This window comes from Anabrus simplex, chromosome 7 (genome assembly GCF_040414725.1).
Source record: "Anabrus simplex isolate iqAnaSimp1 chromosome 7, ASM4041472v1, whole genome shotgun sequence".
NCBI lineage: Eukaryota > Metazoa > Arthropoda > Insecta > Orthoptera > Tettigoniidae > Anabrus > Anabrus simplex.
Genome location: NC_090271.1, coordinates 155831918 through 155859645, shown reverse-complemented (window position 1 = coordinate 155859645; position 27728 = coordinate 155831918). Strand labels below are relative to the sequence as shown.

Below are 27728 nucleotides of genomic sequence, written 5' to 3'. Positions count from 1 at the left end.
GAAATTAAATATCAAACTAACCTATCCCCTTTAGTAACATTAAAATACGTTCACTCTCACATAATTACATTGGCAAATCCGTACTCATCTATCTCATTGACTTATTGCCGCCAACCATCGGGACAGCCGGCACCCCATCGCTTTCGCCATCCATATCGAAAGTGGTGTCTTCAGTAAAGAACTGGATCAGTCTTTGGTCTCCATTCTCCTGGCATTGAAGTGGTGATCTTGAAGTCTCCGTCCCTGCTGCTGGATGTTGTTTAAAACATCCCCTCATTCACGGTGTCGAAAACTGGGTCAAGATTAACCTACCAGTTACTAGAATGCTGCAGCCGGGGTCATTTCCATTGACTGCGTAAAAACCAATTCCATTCAGGCGCAGAACAACTCCTCTCTTATCTACCCCATAACTAGATGAAATATTTCCCATTTAAATGCAGGACTGGGAATTACTGAATTTGATGTCCTTGTAAAATCTGTTTACACCGGCAAGCTACTAAACATTGAATGACTATCTGGAAACTGTTCTTCCCTCCGGAAATCGAAAAATAAAAGGCATTCTCAAAAGTTTAACTTATTGAATAATTGAAATGCAGACTGAGAGTCTTAAACCAAAGTTCAAGTCCCCACACGATCAAGAAACATAAGTTCTGCCCCGCACTCGCGTAAATAATACTTCTCTCAATGTTACCTACACAGAATCTCGCTGAATAATGGGGTAGCCAGCCCACGCGCTCATCGCTTTTATTAATTCCTCCTCCCGTACGCTGTTGTATGCGCGATTGCGGCCATCCCTTACATAGGCCAATGCCTAGCCAAATTTTCTGTGGCTCTATCATTTCGTTGGTTCAACACATCACGTACCCGACGCTTACTTCACACGTATATTTCCAGCTCCTCTAGCCTCTCGCTGGGCCTCCAAAATGTTTTCCACTGGTCTGGCCGTTGGAGTTCTATTGTTTTCTCGTTCTGCTTTGTGTTCGTCATGTTGAAATTCCTCCTTCTAAACTTAGCTTGCAAGCAAACAGATCTGGGCTCCAAGCTCCCTGTAGAAATTGTGACGTGCTGCTGAATGAAAATGTTCCCTGCCAGTTACTAGTACTTAATAAAAAATGAAATGTACTCTGTACATTCGAATAAATGACTGATTAATTAAATGAGCACTTCAATAAGGACTCAATAGTTCACTCAACACTTCTGTATGGTGCTGAAGTCTGGGCTGAATCTCTGAAGCTCGAAAAATACCGGTGGAAGATAGCTGCAGTACAGCAGAGATCAGCTTTGCGTATTACAAGTGCATATCGCACAATATCCGAACCTGCAGTTCTTCGCTAGCAGTGGTAGCACTGATTGATTTACTTGCCTTAGAGAGACAGGAAGTCTGGCGAACTCAAGGGGAGCTCTGAAAGAAGCGTGCTAAGGAGCTAGCTTATAGGAAATGAATGGAACATAGGTTATAAACTTCATGGTTTTGATCTGTATTGAATTGTAAGTACAATATAATTATTAAATTAATGAAGTAATGGTCTACCTTTCAATACTATAATATGTAATATTCTAAATTACATTAATTAGGGACTAGTTTCGGCAGGGGCTGGCCCTCTTCAGCCTTAATGTAAAACACCTAATAACTAAACAAATGTACATGCACACAATTGACATAAAACAAATGAAAACAAATATATACAAAGTGATATTAAAAACTGGGATGGAGTTATGAATAAATTTGAAAATGAACTAGGTTCTAACATCTTGAGTATGTTCATCATTGAGAATAATTTCAAGTATTAATTTATATACACAGAACTGTTAGTTCTAATACTACTGATCATTAATATTTAAATAGTAAATGGGAGCTGGTAAATGTTGATCCTGTAGTGTGTCATCAAATCTATTTGTGTGGTGTTAGCTAGGGCTCTCTAAAGACTAGGTATGCTCGCCCTCCATTTTGGTTCATTCCTGCACTACGTTTGTAAGGCAGTTGACCTCCCCAGCCTTGTATATCCCTCTTTTTTACTGTTTACCAAGCCTGAAAATGATACTAAACTAACATAATGTAAAAATACTCATTCTCTATATTACTCAAACGGTTCCTGAACATGAATGTTACCATATTTTGGATATTGTTGTGTAATTTTTACTCGTGACGGTGACTGTAAAAGCAAAGTCGTTGATACTCGAAATTTGCCTTTTAAAAACAAACAAACTAGGCATATATTCTCACTGGAGAAATATTAGGAAAAACTATCTTACCGGTACTAATAAATCGGTTTATTATTATATTATTGATAAGTAAAATAGGTTGTTCATAAACTATGCGCCGCGGTACCGTCAAATGAAATGAGGGACACCGTGGTATTGATATAGGCGTAGCCTACTGTCATTCTTAAGTCGTGGAGTTTGACGTGATAATCAGTCAGTGTCGAAGATACATAAATTGTGATAGAAGATTTTGATACCATATGATCTCAGTCGGTATTTCATACTTGCGTGAAACTGATTCAGCGCTATTTTCAATGTTGTCGAAATAAGAAAAATATTCGTCGAACAAAAATAACGCCGAAATATGATGTATGAAGACGAACACGTCCAAGTAACTGGGATTTTTTTAAGCTTATTTCTTTCTTCTAAAATTTAGTTCCTTTTCTTATTTACTTAATCTGTTTACCCTCCAGGGTTGGTTTTCCCACCTCTACCATCTCAAGGGCAGTGTCTTGGAGCTTCAGACTCTGGGTCGGGGATACAACTGGATGACCAGTACCTCGCCCAGGCGGCCTCACATGCTATGCTGAATGGGGCCTTGGTGGGGGATGGGAAGATTGGAAGGGATAGACAAGGAGGAGGGAAGGAAGCGACCGTAGCCTTAAGTTAGGTACCATCCTGGCATTTGCCTGGAGGAGAAGTGGGAAACCTCGGAAAACCACTTCCAGAATGGCTGAGGTGGGAATCGAACCCACCTCTACTCATTTGACCTCCCGAGACTGAGTGGACCCAGTTCCAGCCCTCGTACCACTTTTCAAATTTCGTGGCAGAGCCGGGAATCGAACCCGGACCTCCGGGGATGGCAGCTAATCATACTAACCACTACACCACAGAGGCGGACCCCTTTTCTTATTTACCACTATTTAAAAAAGGACATTCTATGTGAAAAATAAACTTATTTAGTGAATGTTATGCATCTCATCAGCTTATGCAGTTGTAATTAACAGAGGATTTTAGTTTATTCATCAAACAAATATTATCATAAATTACATTCAGGAAGAAAACAGGAATAGAGTAACTACACTCTATAGCTGAATCTTCTCCCCCAGCCTGGAGTATTGCACTGATAATCAGTTACAGTGACTTGTATGGGGAGTGACTCACGAGCTGTGGAGAATATTGAATTTTTTTATTTAGGCAAAGTTAACAGTAGCTTCTTTTTTATTTATTTATTTTTTTATTTATTTTATAGAGGTTCCTCTGGTTTGAGGAGAAGCATTATGATATCTCAACATGACTGACCTTATTAAATTTCAAAGGGTTGCAACATTGGTTAACTTGCTCAGGCAGCACATTTTTTAAAAAATATAAAAATTTAAGTAATATTTTACAAATTTACTATCTCCTTTTATTACAGTATTTACAAAACAATAACACACCTTGTTTACATTTTTCTCCTCTTTTCTGAAGCAGTCCCATACATTTTACCTAGTTTCCATACATACTTGTTAAAATCCACAACAGCATAGGATCGAATTTTGAAGAAATGTCTAACAATTTTTTCTTTTAAATTACAACACATTGGAAAACATGTACTGTTACATTTATCACTCAAAATATTTTCTATTATACTATTTGCATCATTTTGCATTATATAATGCTTATAGTCCCTATAGAAGACCTCACAGTTACAAATTAAATCCATAACTTCACAATTTGGTTTCTTTAGACCACCCAAATTAAAAAAAAAAATACTAATGTTTCAGAGCTCGAGTCAGAAAGCTCATAGTTCAAAAACTGTCTGCATATATCACAGATCTTGGTTTTCAGTAATGCATTTGTGGTACTACCACCAACGTTGAACAAATTATTTCTGTCATATGAAGTTAGTTTTGACAAATATTGTAACTGAGGAGTTTGTATATTGAACTCTTGTTGCTGGACTTTGGGGGCAGAACTGAATATTGAATGATCCACAGTGACTGTATTAAGGGGTGTAGTAATGTCAGTGGGAGTTGGATACAGGTTTAAGTCAGCAGTTGAAGTAGAAGGTGTAGCAGAGGTAGTGGAGGCATAATGCAGATCAATAACAGAAGGAGAAATGGGTTCAACAATGTCAATGGGAGTGTGATACTGATCAACAGAAGTTGAAGTTAGTGCAGTGACATCAATGGGATGCAAATTAAAGGCAGAAGTTGAAGTGATGTCTGAGGAAGTAGAATTAAATACTGTAGTTTCAGAAGAAAATGCAGTACTGTCAATGAAAGATGGCATAGGTGGTATAGGAACTGAGGCAGAAAATGGTGCAGATGGAATATTTTGTGGTATATGATCAATTAAGAATGATCACTGTCACTAAAATAGGAAGATCTCTTTACATCTGAGATAAATTGGGAAATGCTTTGAGGCACTGTAGTGCAGAGGGACAAGAGCCAGCTTTTCTCCTAACTTGTGAGAAAATATTTTCAACAGCATCTTGAGTAAACCTGTGCAGTAGGGCAAATGTATATCCTTCATTTAGAAGTTGCTCTGAAATTTAACACAATGACAATGTTGACATAATCATTCCCGTATTCAGAGGTTTCCAGCCATTACTTATTGAAATATTTTGAAAGATCTCTACAAATCGACTAAGGAATTGAAATTTTACATTTTTGTTTTTACCAGTCACACGTGCCTTTGCAACTTTCGAGGAACATATTGAAAACAACTGTGCAATTAACCGACAAAAGTATGCTGTAGTTAATGCTTCAGGGGACAACATTTTTAATGTTACAGCCAACTAGTGCTGCTGCTGTCTTTACTGAAAAGAAGTGAACAGCTGAACCAACATTCATTTTACTAAAAAGAATTGGCTCCACATCAGCTCTCTGCAAATGATGAAGTAATCTCAATTCCTTGTTCTTATTAATTTCCGAGTGCCACAGCTGTACAATACATTTTCCAGACACAAAGCTACTCGGAAGCCCTTCATTTCCTACAAGTGACTGAGGGTGATGAAGACCTGTATTTAAAACTGCACTTTTCAAGTTTTTAAGGAGATGGCAAACGTCTGGTACAACATAAATTTCATTAAGTTATTATTATTAATACTGAACTTGACATTCCTTCGACTTTCATTTCGTGTCACCTCTACACCAAAAGCAGCCCACATAGCTCTGTTGTTACTACCCATATCTGAAGAGATAGAGATAACACGAAGACCACACAGCTCTGAAAAATGAATACATCTTTCAATGTTGTTTTTGTAAAACACCTTTGGTTGAAGGGCCTGTTACTTCATATGCTATTACCTGTTTCCAAGCACTTTTTACACCTCTGATTAGAACAAGAGTAATCTGGTTACCTAAAGACTCAATATCACCAAGAGTAATATTTCCACAAAATGAATACTCATGCTTATTAAAATCAATTGACTTACTTATTTCCATTTCATCGATGGAGAGAGTACACACTCTGTCTAATACATCAAGAGCTTGCACTTTACATCTCAAAGGTTCAAGAAGGTCTTTAAAAATGCCAAACTCTATTCTTAAATGTCTTAATTCATTTAGTGAGTGTACTGTAGGAAGGGATAGGATAATTTGTGCTACTAAATAATTGTAGGCATGAATACCTAAACTGAACCTAAGCTTTAAACCATAAACAATGGATTCACTGCTCCATGGTGAAGGTGTGTGTTCTAAGGCTGAGATCTGTTCATCATTAAGAAATGTCTTTATTAATGCATTTTTCTTGTGAAGTTCACTTCTTAATGAGTTGATTTCTTCCTGCAACTCTGCTATTGTAGAACTAGTAGAAGGTCCAAAGGCTTCACTATTTGATGAACAGCCTTCTTCATTCTGAAGCTGTTGTTCAGAAACAATCCCTTCTGAATGCTTATTTTCATCTTGTGAAGTCTTCTGGAAGAGAATATAAATGATATTGTAACAAGGAAGTACTTAATGGATCTGAACTAAAAGTGATCTCACATATCCTCCTTCCACTAGGCATTCCTTTTGTCAGAATAATTAAAGACTGGCTCATTTTAGGCCATCAGAAAAACTACACAAATATATTTATTTGTTAAACAATACATCTGTGCTAACAATATTTAAAGTAATTTATCTGTTGCTTCTTAGTTTTCTGTACATTATCAATAGAATGATTGTTTTTTACTCTGTACTCTGAACAAAATTTATATTTTATGGTATTCTTTGTCAGTTTAGCAACCTCAGTCATTTGAAGAAGAATAAATATTATTAGACATACCTTATACTGAGACTTTCTGGCAGATAAAAGTCTCCTGGGGGGATTTGGGACATTACACAATGTAGGAATTGCATTGGGCTTCAGTTTTTTCCAACCATCTGCTCTCATATGTTCCCACAGATTATCTTCAAAGTGTACCTAAAAGGGAAAACATTGCACATGAAGATTATGAATCTAGATCCTCAACTGAAAGAAGCTTGCCCTGCATTTCAAGTTAGCATCTCTCATACAAGTACAAGTTTTTATATCTGTGGATTTACACATTATGAATCAATATAGATAATGTTCACCTAGTTATCGTACCTACTAGTGCACCAGTACATCCACTATAAACAGATCTATCCAATATTTGATTTTAAGAGGGAAAGCAGATAAATTCATTGTTTTCTGTATTTTTTTTACCATGCTCTGCATTATCATGTTCACTCTGAACCTGGTAAAGAAAATTCACTTTTATGAATATATTACCATCATTGCTGCAATGAATTGATGTGTCCACTACAATGAAAGATTAATTTGGATTCATTTGTAAATAATACTGGAACCTCAACTGAATCAGGTACGGTACTACAAAAGGTCATGAACCAACTTACAATGGCTTTTCCATCTCCTGACTCATGTTCTTGTTCTCAAACGTCATGAATTTCAATATTTTAAGCAGAAACATGGCAATAGACCTAACGTTCTATGTTCGTATGACAATGTCATGAGTCCTAGTACTGTGGTCATTTCATATCAGACATTTCTGCTAGATAGATGAATACAACTAAGCAGGGAGAAACAGTGTTCCCTCTTCTCTGCTTAGAATAGGCACCATTCTATGATATTTTTATAATAACTGATGCCCATCATTACAGAGATGAACCTTACAGTAAAGCATCTTAAAATGCTCAAAATACATGCACAAACCGGTACCTAAAATGGTACTCATATCTGTTGACATTATTGTTGAACTGGTACCTACAATTTTGTAACTGATTTGAAGTAGGTACCAGTTTTTATTTCCTAGGCCTGATTAAAATTTGCAATCATGTTACACAGGTACCACAAAATCTTAAGTGTAGACCTATTTATTAACAAAACAAAATCCTCAAACATTTACACCTTATCTACCTCCACATCAAAACTATCAAGGGCTTATGATTATTGAGACAATATTTAAAATATCATAGTGGTAAGGTACACATAGACATTATTTTAATGGAATATTGCTTAAACAGTAAGTAAAATTTCAAATCTTTACTTGGGTGGACAGAAGTATGACCTTTCTAAGTATGCTATTCATCAGCATATAGGCCTAATATACTTTTATTCTGAATTAGGCTTATTACGAGGAAGTTTTAGTATTTTATGATCAGGCATTATTCCCATGCAGACAGCCTTTCTACTGAATCTATGCGGCTATTATCGGTAGTCTGCCCAAAGCTGTATCAGAATTTCGATGCATAAGAAGTGACAATTGCTCGTGCTGTGCATACTTGAAAAGAATACTGATAAGAAAGAGGCAAGCTATAGCGCAAAAAAAAAAAAAGAAATGACTCTCAGCATTAATCATTAAAAAGGTACAGTACTTCTAACCCAATGTATAATGTGAAAAACTTACCTCTCAAAGCCTCGAAGTCGATGTTGGTTTCCACCTGTCACGTCTACAGATTTGAAGCCAGATTGCTCTCCTAGAATTTTCAGAAGGGAATCTAAACAACCTGTATTCCGCACTAGAGACATTACTACAGTTAGGTGCAGAACAACCCACCATAATGAAATAAATATGCACACAAAAATAGCATTATTCTGTCCATGCACGTGGTGATTAAAGCGATACGTTCAATGTGATGAAGCTAGCGCTCGTAGGAGAAACTAAAGTTTGATCAGATGGCTCATTGCGCGTTTATGAACCAAAATGGCGGCTAAGCATACCCATCTTATAGAGCCTTAGTGTTAGCTATATGTAATCCATTGGACACCGCTGTAAATAACCACTAGCTGATGGGGAACTGTTAGATGTTGTTTCATCCTCAATCAAAGTAATAAATGAGATGCTCTTATGGTGGTTGTTAAATCTTGCTGAAATGTTGTTGGACATTGTCAGGACAGCACATGAAGATGTGGTTACAAAGATACATTGTGTCTGGTATAAAATTTATGCGATTCATTGCGGTGCCCATGAAGTTAACCTGATAAATTAGATAAAATTAAATTAATGAATTGAATGAGAGAATGTGTTAGGTGGCATAGGTTATGAGACTTACCTCTCAATACAGCATGAGGTGTGTGGTCTTTTGTTGAGTGTGCTTCAGAACTAACTGTTGTGAGATTCAAATGAAAAGGAAGGAGGGGGGAGGGGAAGGTGAAGGTGGGGAAGGGGGGGATTAAGGTGGGGCTGAAGGATGTGGGAAAAAGAATGGCTGTTGAGGAAATGTGCTGTGAATATTAATCACCTTAATCCCCCTCCCCCACCCCCTTTCCCAACCCCCTCTCCTTCAGAACCTTCCCCTCCCCTCTCCTTCCTTTTCATTTGAATCTCCCAACAGTTAGTCTGAAGCAAATACAGTAGAGACAATACGCGACACTGAGCGAGATATCGAGGGACAGCTATTGGAACTCACTCTAGCGGATAGACCTGAACAGTACTGATTCTCTCATAAGAGCACGTGTATTTTTGTGTGAAGTTTTTGGTATTATTTATGCGTTTTCAGTGAGTTGACATAATTAAATAGTAGCGTGTGTCATTCCTTGATATCTCCTCTCAACATGAGGGGAAAGGTATGTGCTATGTTTGGCTGCAGTAATTACGAAGTAGAGAAAAATGCACGGTCATTCTTCAGGTTCCCTTGTGACAAGAACATGTAAGTAATATTGTGTTTGCATATATATTCTTCCAGTGATAGAGATTTTTATAGTACTTCATAATCTTCTGACCTGCTCGACCCATATTTTAACTGGCATAAAATGTAATACACATATTTTATTGTATAGTGCTGCAGTTAACCTTAAATACCGATGTGTTGTTGTAGGTGTGATCTGTGGGTTTTGAAATGTCACAGAAGTGATTTGGATAAGGTGTACAAGAAAGAAGGGACATTACGTTTATATAAGAATTATAAGATCTGTTCAGATCATTTCCAGGCCAGCGACTTTAAAAATCCTCGACTGTACAGCCAAGAGTATATTATATTTTTACTCTAATTGTACGTAAATATTCCTCAAAGCATCACTATCGACAAAATTTTCATACTTTTCTTTCTTTAATCCCTCTTCTCAGATTAAAGCCGAAATTTTATAGATATTCTTTCTGTTAGTAGGCTTCATGTTAAGAGGAAAATTGTCCAGCTTTTAAATGTTAATTCATTGCATCATGTGTGTAAGGAATGTGCCGATATTTTTATTGACAAGTGTCTTAATGTGATCATACAATATTTTTTAAATGAGAAAAAAGACAAATCCAACCATAAAAGTTCAGGCAGGAATGTTAAAGCTAAATAAGTAATGCATAAATGAAAGATCAAGCCATTTCACAGTAGCCCATTTCATATCTTGTTTATGTGTCTAATTTCAGTCTTTGAATAATAACCTTTTAAATAATTCTTCATTCATTTATCCAGAATTGCTTTAGCAATTTCGAAGTTAATATCTCAATACCACTTGCTTTCTATATGCAATTTATTTATACATTTCCGTATATACATTTCCATTGATATTTGAAATTAGCGTGATTTGTTCAGGTCAAGTCACTAGGAGCGCCACCGTTGAATTGTCTCCCATTTTAGCAAGGTGAAATCCGTAAGTGTTGCGTATTGTCTCTACTGTATTTGTCTGAAGCACATTCAACAATAGACCACACACCTCATGCTGTATTGAGAGGTAAGTCTAATATAACCTATGCCATCTAACTAACACGTTCTCTCATTCAATTCATTAATTTAATTTTATCTAATTTATCAGGTTAACTTCATGGGCACCGCAATGAATTGCATAAATTTTATACCAGACACAATGTATCTTTGTAACCACATCTTCATGTGCTGTCCTGACAATGTCCAACAACATTTCAGCAAGATTTAACAACCACCATGAGAGCATCTCATTTATTACTTTGGTTGAGGATGAAACAACATCTAACAGTTCCCCGTCAGCTAGTGGTTATTTACAGCGGTGTCCAATGGATTACATATAGCTAACACCACACAAATAGATTTGATGACACACTACAGGATCAACATTTACCAGTTCCCATTTACTATTTAAATATTAATGATCAGCAGTATTAGAACTAACAGTTTTGTTTATATAAATTAATACTTGAAATTATTCTCAATGATGAACATACTCAAGATGTTAGAACCTAGTTCATTTTCAAATTTATTCATAACTCCATCCCAGTTTTTAATGTCACTTTGTATATATTTGTTTTCATTTGTTTTATGTCAATTGTGTGCATGTACATTTGTTTAGTTATTAGGTGTTTTACATTAAGGCTGAAGATGGCCAGCCCCGGCCGAAACTAGTCCCTAATTAATGTAATATAGAATATTACATATTATAGTATTGAATGGTGGACCATTACTACATTAATTTAATAATTATATTGTAAATGAATGGAACGATGGCAGTGAAGATGGGAGGAAGATCCTCGAGGAAAATGGACTAATCATAGGTAATAAACTTCATATTAATCCGTATTGAAGAGGTGGAAACCTTTAGCTTTTGTTTTACATGAAAATGGACTAAGCAGCTGATGGCATGTTTAGCTGATTGGGTTGCATGAGCTCATGGTGAGGTTAACTTTTATCTTACGCAGCTCTTGACAGGTTATGGATACTTCCGGAAATTTCTACACTGAGTAGGTAGAGCGAGTCATTCGGCATGTATTTATTGTTATGATCTTGACGAGGTACTTCACACATTTTTTGTATGTTATCATTGGTCAACACAGAGATGATGTTTAGAAACTGAGCAAGGAGAATTGACGCCAGAAACTATGTTGCACATGATGCCACGAAACCAAGAATCTTGGGATCAGGTAACAGTATATGTACAGTAGAAGGCATCTTGCGTCAGGAAAAGAGGGATTTGAATGCTCACGAACGACAGGAAAGAAGAAATGAAGGAAGAAGAAACCTGATCAATTACAAGCACGACACTGCCCTGAAGTAATGCAAGAGCAGTTCCGAGGCGCAGATACACGCCGTGGGAAAAGTGTGTGTGTTTTAATGAGTAGGAATCTCACACGCTTGTGGAGTGCGGACCATCACAAGTGTCGCGTGAAAGATTTCCCACACTCCCACGTAAAAAAATAATAATAATAATAATAATAATGGACCATTATGCCTTTCAGCATTCAGTCTGCAAGCTTCTGTGAATTGACTGTATGTCGCCACAATCCTCTATTTGCAACTAGTGCTGTAGCCTCATTTAGTTCTATACCTCTTATCTTTAAATCGTTAGAAACCGAGTCTAACCATTGTCGGCTTGGTCTCCCTCTACTTCTCTCACCCTCCATAATGGAGTCCATTATTCTCCAAGCTAACCTATCCTCCTCTATTCACCTCACATGACCCCACTTCCGAAGCCGGTTATGCGTGCAGCTTCATCCATCGAGTTCATTCCTAACTTAGCCTCTATCTCCTCATTCTGAGTACTTTCCTGTACCTGTTTGTACCAACAATCATTTTCGCTATTTTCATGTCTTATACTTCTAACTTATGAATAAGATATCCTGAGTCCACCCAGCTTTTGCTCCCATAAAGCAAAGTTGGTCTGAAAACAGACCGATGTATTGTTTTTTGTCTGGAAGCTGACTTCCTTCTTACAGAACACTGTTGATCGCATGACTGCATGCTTTCGGCACAATCTGCCATTAAGACCAAGTCGTCAGCATAGGCCAGTCTATTTACTACATTTCCACCTGCCTGAATCCTGAAATGGCTTCATAGAATATTAAGATTAACATGGAGTGTTGGTAAGGTACCTTCAGATTGGACAAAAGCAGTACTTGTACCTATCTATAAGCAAGGGAAGAAGAAGGATTGCAACAACTATCATGGTATATCTCATTGATTAATATACCAGGCAAAGTATTCAATGGCATCCTTTTTTTTTTTTTTTTTTTTTTTTTGCTATTTGCTTTACGTCGCACCGACACAGATAGGTCTTATGGCGACGACGGGATGGGAAATGCCTAGGAAGTGGAAGGATGCGGCCGTGGCCTTAATTAAGGTACAGCCCCGGCATTTGCCTGGTGTGAAAATGGGAAACCACGGAAAACCATCTTCAGGGCTGCCAACAGTGGGGCTCGAACCCACGATCTCCCGATTACTGGATACTGGCCGCACTTAAGGGCACGTGTACGTGAATTATTTTCAAAAAATTGAATTTTTGATTTTCATGTATTATTATTCTTTGGAGTTTTCTCTTTCAGAATATATATAGTTTATATATGTTAGCAAGCATATTTTGTCCTAAATGTTGTTTTTAAGAATGTCTGCGCTAAGTAACCAAGCCCCTTTAAATGTCAAACATTTGAAAGTGTCATAACTTTTCCACCAGTAAAGATATCGGAAAGCGGTAAGTAGTATTTTATCGAAAGCTGCCATGCGTAAGAATTGATTGCTCTTAGACCTGCCAGCCGCACGTGCTAGGTTGTAAACAGAAGCCAGTATTGTATTGTATAGTAGCGTGCATGAAATTTTCTATTTGTATACATCCAGCATTTGCCTAGAGTGAAAATGGGAAACCACAGAAAACCTACTTCAGGGCTTATTAAAACTGTACTATGGCTTAGCTATGAGGAGCAACCAGGGTAATTTGGAAGCTATGAGAAAATCTGTATGGGCTAGTTTAATTCACAAAGCATCAACTGTTGACCACCCACAACACGTGCTATATCCTCCAGGTCCAGACTTCTGGTGTGGGTACCAGATAACAAAGACAGAGGGTAAAAGGTTATTGCCATAAACATTCATTACCTTATGTTGTTATTGAAGCCATAAAACCTATTTATATAGATCTTAGTGCCAAAAATCTCTTGGGAAAATGTTTACATGGACGAACACAGAGCCCTAATTAGAGTTTCCATCATTGCATTTGGGAACGTGTGCCAAAAAGCGTATTTGTAGGTCTTCCTACCCTAAAAATGGGTGTATTGGATGCAGTTATCTACTTCAATGCAGGTGCTGTATCCAGTTGTAAGGTACTGTAGTCTTTAGAAATATCTCCAGAGGAAAATATGGCCTCAGGATTAGCTGCAGTTGATCGTCGTAGGGTAATTGACGCTGAGAGGGCTGTATTTGAAAGCTCTAAAGAAGCCAGAACAAATAGCAGAAATAGGAAAATACAGCGGGATGGTGAGAGTGTCCTAAATCATGAGGAATATGGAGCTGGAATGCATCGAGACTCTAAGGGTTGGTCACAAACTTAAATTTTTACTTTGATTGGCTCTCCTGAAAAGTTGTATTTTTTAAGAATATTTATTTTACTATCTCAGTAACCGTTAATGATAGAACACTGAAATTTGGCACACAGTTTTAGTGTGCTATTGTCTGAAAAGTAGACTACAATCATGAACGTAGCTCTTTATTTATGAAAAATAGACCATAAAATATTCAACAAAATTTATGAAAATTTGAATAACAATTTTAGAACTTTTCCCAAAAAAGAACCATTTTACTGCATATCATGATTGTAGTCTAATTTGTAGCTACATGCTGTGGGTAGCATCTGTAAAAATATCATTCATATCCCACAAGTAGTTTCCGAGTGGACCCTTCCGATAGCTTGGAGTGATTTTGCAATCTTAGAAAACATCACAAGAAATAAACTCTCATAAAAAATTAACAATGAACTTTAACCAACAATTAATGCTATAACAACAATTTACAATGTTCATTCATTGCACATAATAATATTTGTCCACCTAGAACAAGTGTATCTGTTCAAATTATGATGGCAAATATGGTGATTTTACACTATTTTACTAAGGTCTTCACAGACACGTGCCCTTAAGTGACTGCAGCTATCGAGCTCGGTCAATAGCATCTTGGAAGGGAGGGTGCGATCAGTGGTTGAGAGGAAGTTGGACGAAAACCAGTGTGGTTTCAGACCACAGAGGGGCTGTCATCAGATTTTCAGTAAGCACCAGGTAATTGAAAAATGCTACGAGAGGAATAGACAGTTGTGTTTATGTTTTGTAGATCCAGAGAAAGCATATGACAGGGTACCGAGGGCATAAATGTTCACCATTCTGGGGACCATGGGATCAAGTGTAGATTATTAAAATCAATCAAAGGCATTTATGTTGACAATTAGGTTGCAATGAGAATTGATGGTAGGATGAGTTCTTTGTTCAGGGTACTTACAGGGGTTAGACAAGGCTGTAATCTTTCACCTTTGTTGTTCGTAGTTTACATGGATCATCTCCTGAAAGGTATAAAGTGGCAGGGAGGGATTCAGTTAGGTGGAAATATAGTAAGCCGTGTGGCCTATGCTGACGACTTGGTCTTAATGGCAGATTGTGCCGAAAGCCTGCAGTCCAATATCTTGGAACTTGAAAATGGGTGCAATGAGCATGGCATGAAAATTAGCCTTTCGAAGACTAAATTGATGTCAGTAGGTAAGAAATTCAACAGAATTGAATGACAGATTGGTGATACAAAGCTGGAACAAGTAGATTATTTCAGGTATTTAGGATTTGTGTTCTCCCAGGATGGTAATATAGTAAGTGAGATTGAATCAAGGTGCAGTGAAGCTAATGCAGTGAGTTTGCAGTTGCGATCAACAGTATTCTGTAAGAAGGAATTCAGCTCCCGCACAAAACTATCTTTACATTGATCTGTTTTCAGACCAACTTTGCTTTGCGGGAGCAAAAGCTGGGTGGAGTCAGGATATCTTATTCATAAGTTAGAAGTAAAAGACATGAAAATTGCGAGAATGATTGCTGGTACAAACAGGTACAGGAGAGTACTCAGAATGAGGAGATAAAGGCTAAGTTAGGAATAAACTCGATAGATGAAACTGTACACATAAACCGGCTTAGGTGGTGGGGTCATGCGAGGCGAATGGAGGGGATAGGTTACCTAGGAGAATAATGGACTCTGTTATGGAGGGTAAGAGAAGTAGAAGGAGATCAAGACGACGGTGGTTAGACTCAGTTTCTAACAATTTAAAGATAAGGGTATCTCATTGATTGATATACCAGGCAGAATATTCAGTGGCATCTTGGAAGAGAGGGTGCGATCAGTGGTTGAGATGAAGTTGGACGAAAACCAGTGTGGTTTCAGACCACAGAGGGGCTAAATGAGGCCACAGCACTAGTTGCAAATAGAGGATTGTGGCGACATTTAGTAAATTCACAGAGGCTTGCAGACTGAACGTGGAAAGGCATAACGGTTTATAACGTATGAATGAATGTGTGTGTGTATGTATGTATGTATGTATGTATGTATGTATGTATGTATGTATGTATGTATGTATGTATGTATGTATGTACAGTAAAACCTCTCTATAAAGGACACCTTCAGGACCAAAAAAAATGTCCGTTATGAGGGGTGACCGCCCGAGAGAAGTTATGAAGCCGGTAACATTAAACATAAGTTGGAACACAATAACCCATATATTGTATGTGTTAACAATTATCGCAAATGTACCTTTAATTATATACTGTATACAGTATTGTAATATACTGCACTGTACTCACATGATAAAGTTGTAGATGGGCTGCTGCAGCTGCGATGAATTGTATTAAAGAGACAAAAGCACTTAACCTCTATTGAGCACAGAAAAATAATCCAGTTTCATCGGCATTCAAAATATTTTCCAGAGCATACCCGTCTATGATAGAAGGAATTTTTCTTGCCAGTTTTCAACAATCTGCATATTAACACTGGATGATTCTCCGCAAATCGCTCTGAAGTTGATACCATATCGCTTTCTGAATCTTTCTAGCCAGCCATTCGAGGCTTTGAAATCTCCAGTACCTAATTCTGCTACGAATTCTAACTTTTGCTTGTATCATTGGTCCTGATACAGGGACATTCTGACTTCTTATTTTAGCAAACCACTGCCTTGTCAATGAGAACTCCACTACCATTTTGAAATAGTTTTAATGCGCTGTTCGTTGCCATTTAAATGCCATTCTTTCACTAGTTCCTCTTCCTTTTTCACAATTTCAGCTGCCTGTGTCTTTCCAATCTTGAACACTTTGGACAGTTTACGCACACCACACTTCTCACGTTTATGATATTCTATTATGCCTACCTTTTCTTTTAGAGATAAAATTTCCTCGGAGCCATCTTTACCCCAGATTACTAACGTAAAACTGAACACATCAAAAGCCCACGAGTCAATGAAAAGTAACCTGTCAGTGAAGGTAGAATTCCAGTGTTGTTGAGCATGTCAGATCACACAACTTCCGGAAGTGATAGCATAGCTTAGTGTTGCCTTCCAAGAATGTGTAAAGCCTGGATCAAAAGTTACGGTTTCTGTGATTCTTGGAAGTACTGCCTGTGCAAAAAGTAAGTGAATACATACTGTAGAGGACACAAATACAGTACTTTTTGAAAAAGAAAGTGTCTGTTAGGAGAGGTTTAATTGGAGTTCTCGTGGCTATGGTGTGTTCGCGTCCGTAATAAAGGGTTTCGATATAAGAGGGGTAACTTACCCGTACACAACATGGTATTTAACTATGGACCTAGAAAATCGTCCGCCAATGAGAGGTGTCCGCCGGTGAGAGGTGTCCGTTAAGGCAGGTTTCACTGTACGTATGTATGTATGTATGTATGTATGTATGTATGTATGTATGTATGTATGTATGTATGTATGTATGTATGTCCTTGGGTGTCATCCTGAAGCAAATCTTCCCCTCACTTCACGAATCACTCGTGGTACTTCTTTGCTTTTGTGTCATAAAATGCCTTCACCATTGTTTTATTTGTGTTTCCCAATCTTTCCTGCTTTTACATGTGATTAATTTCCTCTATTTCTTCTTCCAAGCCCTGTTATTTGGTTTTCACACACAGATGAAAGGATGAATAGATTTGAATCCCACTTTTGACTATCTCTGAAATGATTTATCAGCTCATCTGCCTGCTTCAAGGTCACATCTGCTTCCTTCTCAGTTAATTTGCTTAGCCATGTAAAGCATATGATCAATAAAATATAGATTTTCATGCAGACAAAATATGTAGGTTGCTCTACTGGCCACAAAGTCTGACTCTAATGCTAGACATTTACATGCCAGTGTGTTAAAATTTTATTTATTAATGGTTCCTTTTTTCATATATTTCTAGTGAATGGTACTCATACCATTTCCCAGAACTTGTGAAGATTGTTCCTGAGAACTATATGTTTGCCAAAGTGGCACGTTTTATCAAGAATCGCAAAGAACTGTCTGAAGAGAGCTTGGAGAAATTGGAGGAAATTTTAATGGATAGTGGGAAGGCTCAGGCAGTCTTGGATGCATCACGCTCATCCATGGGTAAGTTCTCTACTCTGAGCATTTCAGTGGTGTTATAATTATTACAACTGTGTTAGTTGGCTGAAAGTGGGGTGAGGACTACTCATTTTCTTGTTTCAACTAACACAGGAAATTATATGAGGAAGTTAAAGGCTCCAAATTAAAGTTTATTTGCTGAACTATTAGCAGTTCTACAGTACTGTTATTTTTGTAATATAGGACAGTATTAATAATAATAATAATAATAATAATAATAATAATAATAATTTATCGCAGCCAGATGGCCATATAATGGGTTACAACAATAGGTTATAAGGTTATAAATTAAGCATGAAATATTGTCACTCACCATACTGTGATTTACAGATGCTCGAGGCGGTTTAGTCTTTGCTGTAGTCAACTATGCTCTTTTCCCTGTTACCACACAATGTTATGTGGTATTTGTCGCATGGCTTCTCACACAGAGAACATATACCATACATTCTTTGTTCAGTTCATGATATTTTATATGTTTCATTATTTCATTTGTCATCAGCAAATATCCTTTAATCCAAGAGAGTGGAGAGTCAACAGTGGAAACTTCTGACCATATTTGTTGAGGTGCAATTTCTATGATGAATTACACTGTTTTCATTTTCATGCTTGTTCCTTACATTTTTTAAGTATAGAGGCTTTCATTTTTTCAATAATTTTGTTGTGACAATCAAGATTCGTAAGAATCTGTGACCCTAACAGGTAACGTCACGTCCGTGTGATGAGGTATAAACAAGTGGAACTGCATAATACCCAAACATGAACACAGGCAAGGACAACTGAACAGCAAATAATGATTCAAATCCAGCAAAAAGAAAATATATAACACCAACATCACCTAGATACTTGATTCCCAGCTAAAGTAAATGAATATCAAAGGGGAAATCAACCCAATAAATCAAAGAGATATTAAGAGGGAAGGATGTATGGTTTTCTATGCTTTAACAAAACACCTAGTTGAAATGCAACTATCTTAGATAAAATAACACACATGTGATGAAACAGTGGAGAAAAGACATCAGGAATGGCTATTACATCAGTCCCAAAAAACAGAAATATCCTATCAAAAGCTAGTAAAACAGAGAAAAGAAACTACCCAAGTCTTAAGAAGAATAAAAAGACAACATCATAAGGACACCCTGCAGTTAATTGAAGAACAATTCAATAAAACTCAATCAAGGGACTACTATAAAATCTTCAGAAAGCAGCTCCAAAAATATGAACCCCTGACCCTACTGATGAAGGATGAAGATGGTAAGCTGGCCCATAACAATAAAGACAATGCAGAAATTCTGGCTAAACATTTCAACAAGCTTTTAAATTGTGAGGAACCTACAGAACTCCTTCATTTGGACACCAACACCCCGATAAAAACACCACCAGAGAACATCAATCCCCCCACAATAAAGAAAGTCTACCAAGCTCTGAATAAATTAAAAAACTACAAAGCGCCAGGAGAGGATCAGACCTTTGCGGAAATCTGGAAATATGCAGGAACATCAGCAAAAGTTGCCCTCCATCAACAACTTGTCTCTATCTGGATTAAAGAAGAACTACCAGAACACTGGACAACAACCCTCATTCATCCACTGCACAAAAAAGGAGACAAAACCGACCCTAATAACTACAGGGGAATCTCACTCCTAGACATAACATACAAAATATTTTCAATATTCATCCTTAATAGGATAAGTTTACAACTTGAGAAAGAACTAGGAGAATATCAAGGTTGTTTCAGACCCTGGAGGAGCTGTCCTGATCAGATCATGAGTCTTAAGCTGATAATGGACTATAACAGGGGAAGAAACAGAGATATGGTGATAACATTTGTAGATTTCAAGAAAGCTTATGATTGTATTCATAGAGAATCTCTGTTTAAAATTTTAAGACACCTTGGACTACACCCCAAATTAATAAACATGATAAAATTGACTCTCACCAACACCAAATCAAAAGTGAAGTTTAGGGGTGAAACATCAGAGACGTTTGAAATTAAAACTGGACTACGGCAGGGAGATGGGCTCTCACCCCTATTATTTAACTGTGCTCTAGAAATGGTAATGAGGGAATGGTTTAGGAAATGTCCCCTCAAAATAAAGATTGGCCGAAAAATCAAAACAAATTGCCTGGGTTTTGCTGACGATTTAGCATTACTAGCAGTGGACATAAAAGAAGCAAAAACCGAGATATCAGAATTTCAAAACATTGCAAATAAAATTGGCCTCAAAATATCATTTGAAAAAACAGAAATTATGACCCAAAAACCAACACAGCTAAAAGAAGTCACCATAAATGGTAATAAAATCAAAATACTAACTCAATTTAAATATCTTGGAGAATAAATAACTCATAACCTAAATGAAAAAATCTCACTCCAAATAAGAACAAATAGATTAGCTGAAGCACAAAAATTAACATGGGATATCTACAAAAAGAAATGTCTATCAATAAATACAAAAATAAAACACTACAACACAGTTATAAAACCGGAAGCTACATATGCAGCAGAAACACTCTTTTACCTGAATAAACAATCAAAGACTGACAGACTTCAGAAAATTGAAAGGAGGATTGGAAGAACCTGTATCAACAAAAAATACCAGAAAGATGGACAGTGGCGGTTAATACCTAACAAAGTCGTGTACAAAGAGCTAGAACCCATTACAGATACTATGCGTAAGAGGAGACTGGGATTCTTTGGACATATCATGAGGATGCAGGTTTCAAGACTTCTGAAACAACTAGTACAACACAATCTCGTCTCAAAAAATACCACAACAGGATGTAAATGGATCAGAGAAGTAAGAGAGGATCTGAAGGAAATAGGCCTTACAACAGAAGACACTACAAATAAAATAAAATTTAATACAAAACTCAAGAATACAAACTTCCGCTTTACCCTTACACAAAACAAACCAACAACACGCACATTTTCAACTGAGGAAAGGGCACGACGATCGGAGCGTTCGAAGAAGTACTGGGAGGACCGCAAAGCCCGAAGAGTCCCTTCAAAGAGACCTAAACGATGGACTGACTAAAGTGGTCATAAAAGAAGAAGAAGAAGAAGAAGAAGAAGAAATAACACACATTTAAAATAAAACGTGATTTTAATAAAATGAAGAAAATTTTCTATCACAACATAAACACATCAGCCTACAGAAGATTAAAATATATGAATAAGGATTTTCTTAGAAATATTTTTACACTTTCAGGAAGTTCATGAGATTAATCATGCAACTTAAATAAAATATCTTTGTAACAGAATGATTGATGTAAAACTTAAATAGGAATGTAAATTGAACTCGCTTGTTAGAAATCCAGATTTCAAAAAAAAAAAAAAAGATAAAACAATGCAGGGTTGGAAGTTGTTTCGTAATAATACATCCAGATAATTCAATTTCAAGAAAATTAAAGCAAATAATCCAAGTTGAAAGATAGTATGGTAAACATGTCAGTAGGTATGTTACTATGAAGGGTGTTTTTTAAGTAAGGTCCTTTTTGTTTTAGACACTAGTAGTTCGCGCGCATATCACAACGAGCCAAATAATTAATGAAAACAAAAATTCCACCTAATCGATACTTTCTCTTTTATTTAGCCTTAGGCTATTTAAACAGACATTAAAATTAAATTCAGAACATGTTTCGAATGCTTTGCATTCATCATCAGCTGTTTACAATAAGCATAGGTAAAAATGGCTAAGAACGATCTCACAATTTACTTTAAAACCTTAAAAACAAGTGTTAGTCGTGCGTATGTGGGTGGATGGGGGGCGGGGGTTGGGAGGGAAGGTTGCATTGAAGGCGATTGTTAGTTGGACTAGAACTTATTATTAAAAACTTAATATTAAAAACACTGATTGGGCTAAAAATTATAGTTTCACTATGAGTCTTGTGAGTTTATCTATAAAATCATTGATTGTGGAAACTTGTAGATCCTTTGATGAAGTATTTCTGTGGAACAGTTTGTGAAAAGTTTGTCTTCTTAAGACGGCATCCGCGCTTGTGTCATGTACCAGCATGCTTCGGGGACAACTGTGTTCAGTTTCAGCTCTGTAGCTAACCTGTACTGTTCTGTTCTGTGCTCTCAAAATGTTTAAGACTATCAACTCGCCCGCCGCGTGTGAGGTTTGGTCAGTGATACGGTTTTTGTCAGTAAGGAACCTGTCTACTGCAGAAATTCATCGACAGATTTGCGAAGTGTACGGTGATACTATTATGAGTGACAGCAAAGTGCGTAAATGGGCACGACAATTCAAAGATGGCCGTGACAACGTCCTTGATGAGGACCGCTCCGGTCGCCCTTCTTTGATTACAGACGATTTGGTGGCTTCAGATGAAGCGAAGATTCGTGAGAACAGGCGCTTCACAATAACGGGTCTCTCAAACGAATTTCCTGACGTGTCGAGATCAGTGCTTTACAACATTGTTTCTGAACACCTAAAGTTTAGGAAACTGTGCTCCCGTTGGGTCCCGAAACTCCTAACAGAGGACCACAAAAACCAAAGATTTGAGTGTGCGATGAAGTTCTTGACTCGTTATGACAAAGAAGGTGATGGCTTCTTGAGTCAGATCGTGACTGGAGACGAAACATGGGTTTCGCTTATCACGCCCAAATCGAAGCAACAGAGCATGGAATGGAGACACACACACTCGCCTGTAAAGGTGAAGGCCAAACAGACTCTGTCCCAGCGCAAAATCATGGCGTCGGTGTTTTGGGATAGGCATGGTGTTTTGTTGGTCGACTTCATGCAATGAGGAACCACTATCAATGCAGAAGCATACTGCCAAACCCTGAGAAAGCTATGCAGAGCGATTCAAAACAAAAGACATGGCATGCCGACAAAGGGAATTGTCCTTCTTCATGACAATGCAAGACCTCACTGCACGTCAGACCCGCGATTTATTGGACAGTTTTGGCTGGGAAGTTTTAGACCACGCACCCTACAGTCCTGATCTTACGCCGAGCAGTTACCATCTGTTCCTCCACCTCAAACATCACCTCAATGGCAACCATTACAATGATGATGACGACGTGAAAACGGCAGTGAAATCTTGGTTATCAGAGCAGGCGGCAAGTTTGTATGAAGAGGGTATTTTAAAATTGGTTACGAGTTATGATAAGTGTTTGAACAAACCTGGCAACTATGTTGAAAAATAGAGTGAAGTATGTACTGTCTGAAAATAATTTTTTTTTTTGAAATAACCTTTCATTGTGTACTTATTTTCAAACAGACCTTACTTAAAAAACATGCCTCGTATTTTTCACTATGCACACTCTGTGATGGCGTGTTAGAAATCAATTCTGAGAACTGCAGTAATGAACAATTCGAACAGTGCCACGATTCTAAACCAGGGGTGATCTTTTTGGGTTTTGAGGGACTTATCATTGCACATGTCCAACAAAGTGGGGAACAGCAAGTTGTACATGTAAGAAATAGCTGGTTAACAGCACTATGAGATGAAATAATCTTGTAGGCCGTCTGGCATCCTTGCACTTGCTTGATGTCATAACTAATCGCATTCCCTCACTTCCACACCGTCCGCCTCCGTTGTGTAACGGTTAGCACTGTTAGCTGCCGTCCTCGGAGGTCCGGGTTCAATTCCTGGTAGTGCCAGAAATTTAAGAATGGCAGGAGGGCTGGTGTGTGTTTAATATGGTACATGCAGCTTACCTACATTGGGAGTGTGCCTGAAAAGAGCTGCACCACCTCGGGATGAGGACACGAGTTTACTTATTTCCACACCACGTTAAGGAGATCTTTTTTCAGATGAGAAAGTATGCGCATATTGTCTTCCCTATCTGCATGTTTTGCACACAGTTTTGAAGTTCCTATCAAACTTTTTACTACATAGAACACAACTATACGTCAGTGCACTGTTACCACAATGCATTTGCTGGCCGCTATCTATAGACAGGGAGGATATGTGGAAAAAAAACACATACTCTCTCATGTATATATATTGATGAATGATTAGTCCATTGAGTTACCGTATAATCCTGATTACCACCTGCCACCGAATAAGACCCGCACCCTAAATTTGAGACACCAAAATATGGCAAAAAATAAAATAACTTACATACCTACTTAATTTTTTTCAAATATACCACAAATATAAATTCAAACAGCTTATAGTTAATAAAATCATAAATAAAATCGGTCCAATACTCAGATCATTCACAATTCACCGTCGTCAGCTGAAGTTTCACCATAGGAACTTTTGTCGCTGGCATCTTTCCACAAATAGTCATCCTCACTACCGTACACTGAATTTGAAACTCCACATTTCTTAAAGCTTTTGGACACTAGATCGTTGGGAATGCGCGCCCATGTGGTCTTGATCCAACTGCATATTAGTCCCACTTCATGCCCCCTCGCTCGTCCGGTTGTTGTTAACACGTGATCACCATCAGACATCCATTCGGTATACAACTGTTTCATTGCAGTTTTGAAAGGCCGGTTCACACACACATCCAACAGCTGTAGAATAGAAGTGAGTCCTACGGGAATTATCGCAAGATCACTTTTTCCTTTCCTCATCATATCTTTTACGGCGTCAGTTGTAATTCCTCGGTAACTGTCCAACTCAAGCATGTTTCGTTTTTGTAACAAAGCTCCCGGGCGACGTTGCCAAACACACTTCAGCCAGTCCTCAACTAATGCACTGTCCATCCAGCCAGACTCATGTGTTCTAATAATAACACCAGATGGCAAATTTCCTTTCGGAAGTGTTTTTCTTCCCAGAACCGCATGTGGAGAGAGTTTGGTTCCATCCGCTAATACACACATTACCGTGCATTGTTGCTTTTCGTTACCACCTGTTCTGATAGTTACACTTTTAGGACCCTTCGTATCCACTGTATTTTCCAATGGCATTTCAAAATAGACAGGTGTCTGGTCAGCATTCCCAATTTGCGACAGCAAATAAGAATTTGGCTTCCTCAATGAATAATGTGATGCTGAAAAGCCATTAAATATTTTTTCATACGCCCCAGGGAGATGTTGTGAATGCACAATCCCTTTCACCGATAAAAGTTTCGTATCCATCTGCGGCTTGCAGTAATTCCCTGTGTTTTGAGTTCTTTTGAGATCTCTAGTGCTTTTAATTGACACATTTCACTAGAAACACCCTATCCTAACTCACGTTTTTCTATCACAAATTTTTGGAGTCGTTCTTCAATTTCTGGAAACACTGCACTCCGCCCGCGGAACGCTCTGAGATCGCCTTTACTTTTTAGAAGTTTTTCTTCTTCTTCTGCCACCCACAAATACAGGATTCGTCAATATCGTACTTTCTGCCAACGGCACAATTAGCGTATATTTCAGCTTTGCTTACAACTTTAAGTTTCTCACACACAGTAAATGACCGCAGACGCCGTTTTGAATCGATCGCTTAGGTGCTATCGAGACAGCATTTTCACGGGACAGACACAGAACTCGAATGCGAGCGAGGTAGACTTCCGTAACCAACAGTCTCGACTCTCGCAAAGTACGATATCCCACGAGATCAGCTATTCGCACACCCAGCATGTCACCAACACTTGTGAAACAAATGGCGATCAAGCATCTGCAGCAGCGGCTTTCATATTTACTGCATATTTACCCATATTCTTTGATTTACCATATTTCATTACCTTACAGTTCGTGTTTACATGCCACTGTAACTGTATTGAGAAAAAATCGATCTTGTTTTCTAGAATGCAACTAAAACACAATAAGACCTGAACGCCTGTTTACATGTGGTATATTGAGTATGGTAACCACATTCAAATCTATTTTAATACTCCATGTAAACGTAGTAAATATTTAAAAGAATGAACGGCTTGAATGTGACCCGCACCCAAGATTTAGAACCAATATTTTGGGGAAAAAAGTGCGGGTGTTATTCGGGATTATACGGCAATTTAAGGGATGTTTATTTCTGTTATCGTTTCAACCCATCTAGCTTTAGCCTAGATTTTCTCTAACTTTGGTAGCACTTCACATCTGTAAACACTCATGAAGTCCATGTATGAAGGCTGTGACATACTGTTTACAACACTGGAAAGGCTGCCATAATTGAGTTTTTAATATTGCAGTATTGGGAGGCAAATACGTCAATGGGAATGGAAGAAATCAGTCATAATAAATTTACATTCCCTTAAAGGAATATGTGAAACTCTGTTAAGAAGTTTTTGAAGGGACCAAAAAAAAACAACTTCTTGAGCAGGAAAATTCTTAAAAGGGAGATGCCCGAAAACTTATTCTGTACTTTGAAATACATGTGAAACACATAGCCAACAGATTTTCTTGTTTGCGAACAATACCAAAATAGGCTGATATATAAGGGCTACTAAAAGAAAGCCCCAATATAACAATTTGATTAACATGACTTTTTTTTTAGAGATAGAGTAAAATAATTCAACATACGGTATTATAAATATACTTGATAAGAGAAGGGAACATATTATATAAATCCTTGCACAAGAGATAAGAAGAAATGCTAAGAGCATTAAAATGGTAGAGGTTAACTGTACATTTTGTAAATTCCATACTGCATTAGACATTAAATTCATTTCCAAACACAAAAGTCTAGGCTCCTACTTGGAAATGAAATTGTCTGCTTTCTTGAAGTATACACCTCTCCATAGCCCACATTGCCTTTCATGTGTTCTGAGGCACATTGGCTGAACCTTCCATAAACAGCCTCAGTTTTTCAAGGCAGATGCTTGCCTCACTGCAAGATGGTCTCGGGGGTTTCTCTTCCTCCTGTTCTTCTTATTCTTTAATCTCCTCATCTCCTGCCTGAATTTCCTTGCAGATCTCATCGATGGTCTGCTCCTCACATATCATCAATGGCAGTGAAGTCTTTGAGACTACTGGTAATCTCCATCTTTTTCTGTATAGTTTTCCAGCACCCTGGCTCATCATCACCATCTTCCATAACAATGCTGTTGGAACCACCACCGAAGCTTGCTTTCTTGAAGCAATTTGCTATTACTACAGGCTTCACTGAATCCCATGATGAGGCAATGAAATGCATTGTGTCCAAAATAAATGGTTTGTAGATGGGTTTGCCTGCTTTCATGCATAGCAGCATATGGCGCACAACTGATTTTCGGTACCTCTGCTTCAATACCTTAATGATTCCTTGGTCCCTGGGCTGTAGTACCGATGTAGTATTCAGTGGAAAAAATTCAACCTTGATGTCCATTAAACTAGGCTACTACTTGGAATGAGCAGGTCAGTGGTCCATAAACACCACCGTCTTTCAGTTTCGGCTCCCCATTTTGGCGTCTCATACCTGCATATATTCTTCAAAGAGGAAACTTTTCATCCAAGCTGACTTGTTGCTGGTGTTCTTGCATGGTGGAGTTCTGACATTTCTGAAACAACGTTGCTTCCTAGACTTCCCTATTATCAGTAGAGGTCGTTTTTCATTTCCTTCCATATTAACACCAACCAGTACCGTAACTTGCACTTTACTTAATTTTCCCCCGTTGCAAGATTCTCCCTTCAAAACTGGAGATTTATCCAGGATAAGCTGGCAACAAAGTGCGAATTCATCGAGATTAAAAACATTGCAAGGTTTGTAACTGCTTATTTTAGCAGGCAGAACTGTTTCCTTCCACGCTCCCGTTTCCTCTGCACTTACACTCTCTGCTTTGCCACAGATTGTTTTGTAAACAATGCCAGCTCGATTTTTAAAACGGTCCAGCCACGTGTTCAACGTGATTAAAGGTACCTTTAATTTACATGCAATTTCTTCGGCTTGCTCCTTTATAATAGTCCCGTCCAGAGGTATGATTAAACTT

General features: G+C 37.8%; 1 protein-coding gene across 2 annotated transcripts in view; it reads left to right on the top strand.

Moving 5' to 3' along the window:
- Nop56 (Nop56 ribonucleoprotein) overlaps positions 1 to 27728 on the top strand; it is a 247786-nt gene that overhangs the window by 85220 nt on the left and 134838 nt on the right. For both annotated transcript variants that reach the window (XM_067150776.2, XM_067150774.2), the window contains exon 5: positions 17736 to 17923. In XM_067150776.2, the coding sequence (XP_067006877.2) occupies positions 17736 to 17923 (188 nt within the window). The remainder of the gene's footprint in view (positions 1 to 17735; positions 17924 to 27728) is intronic.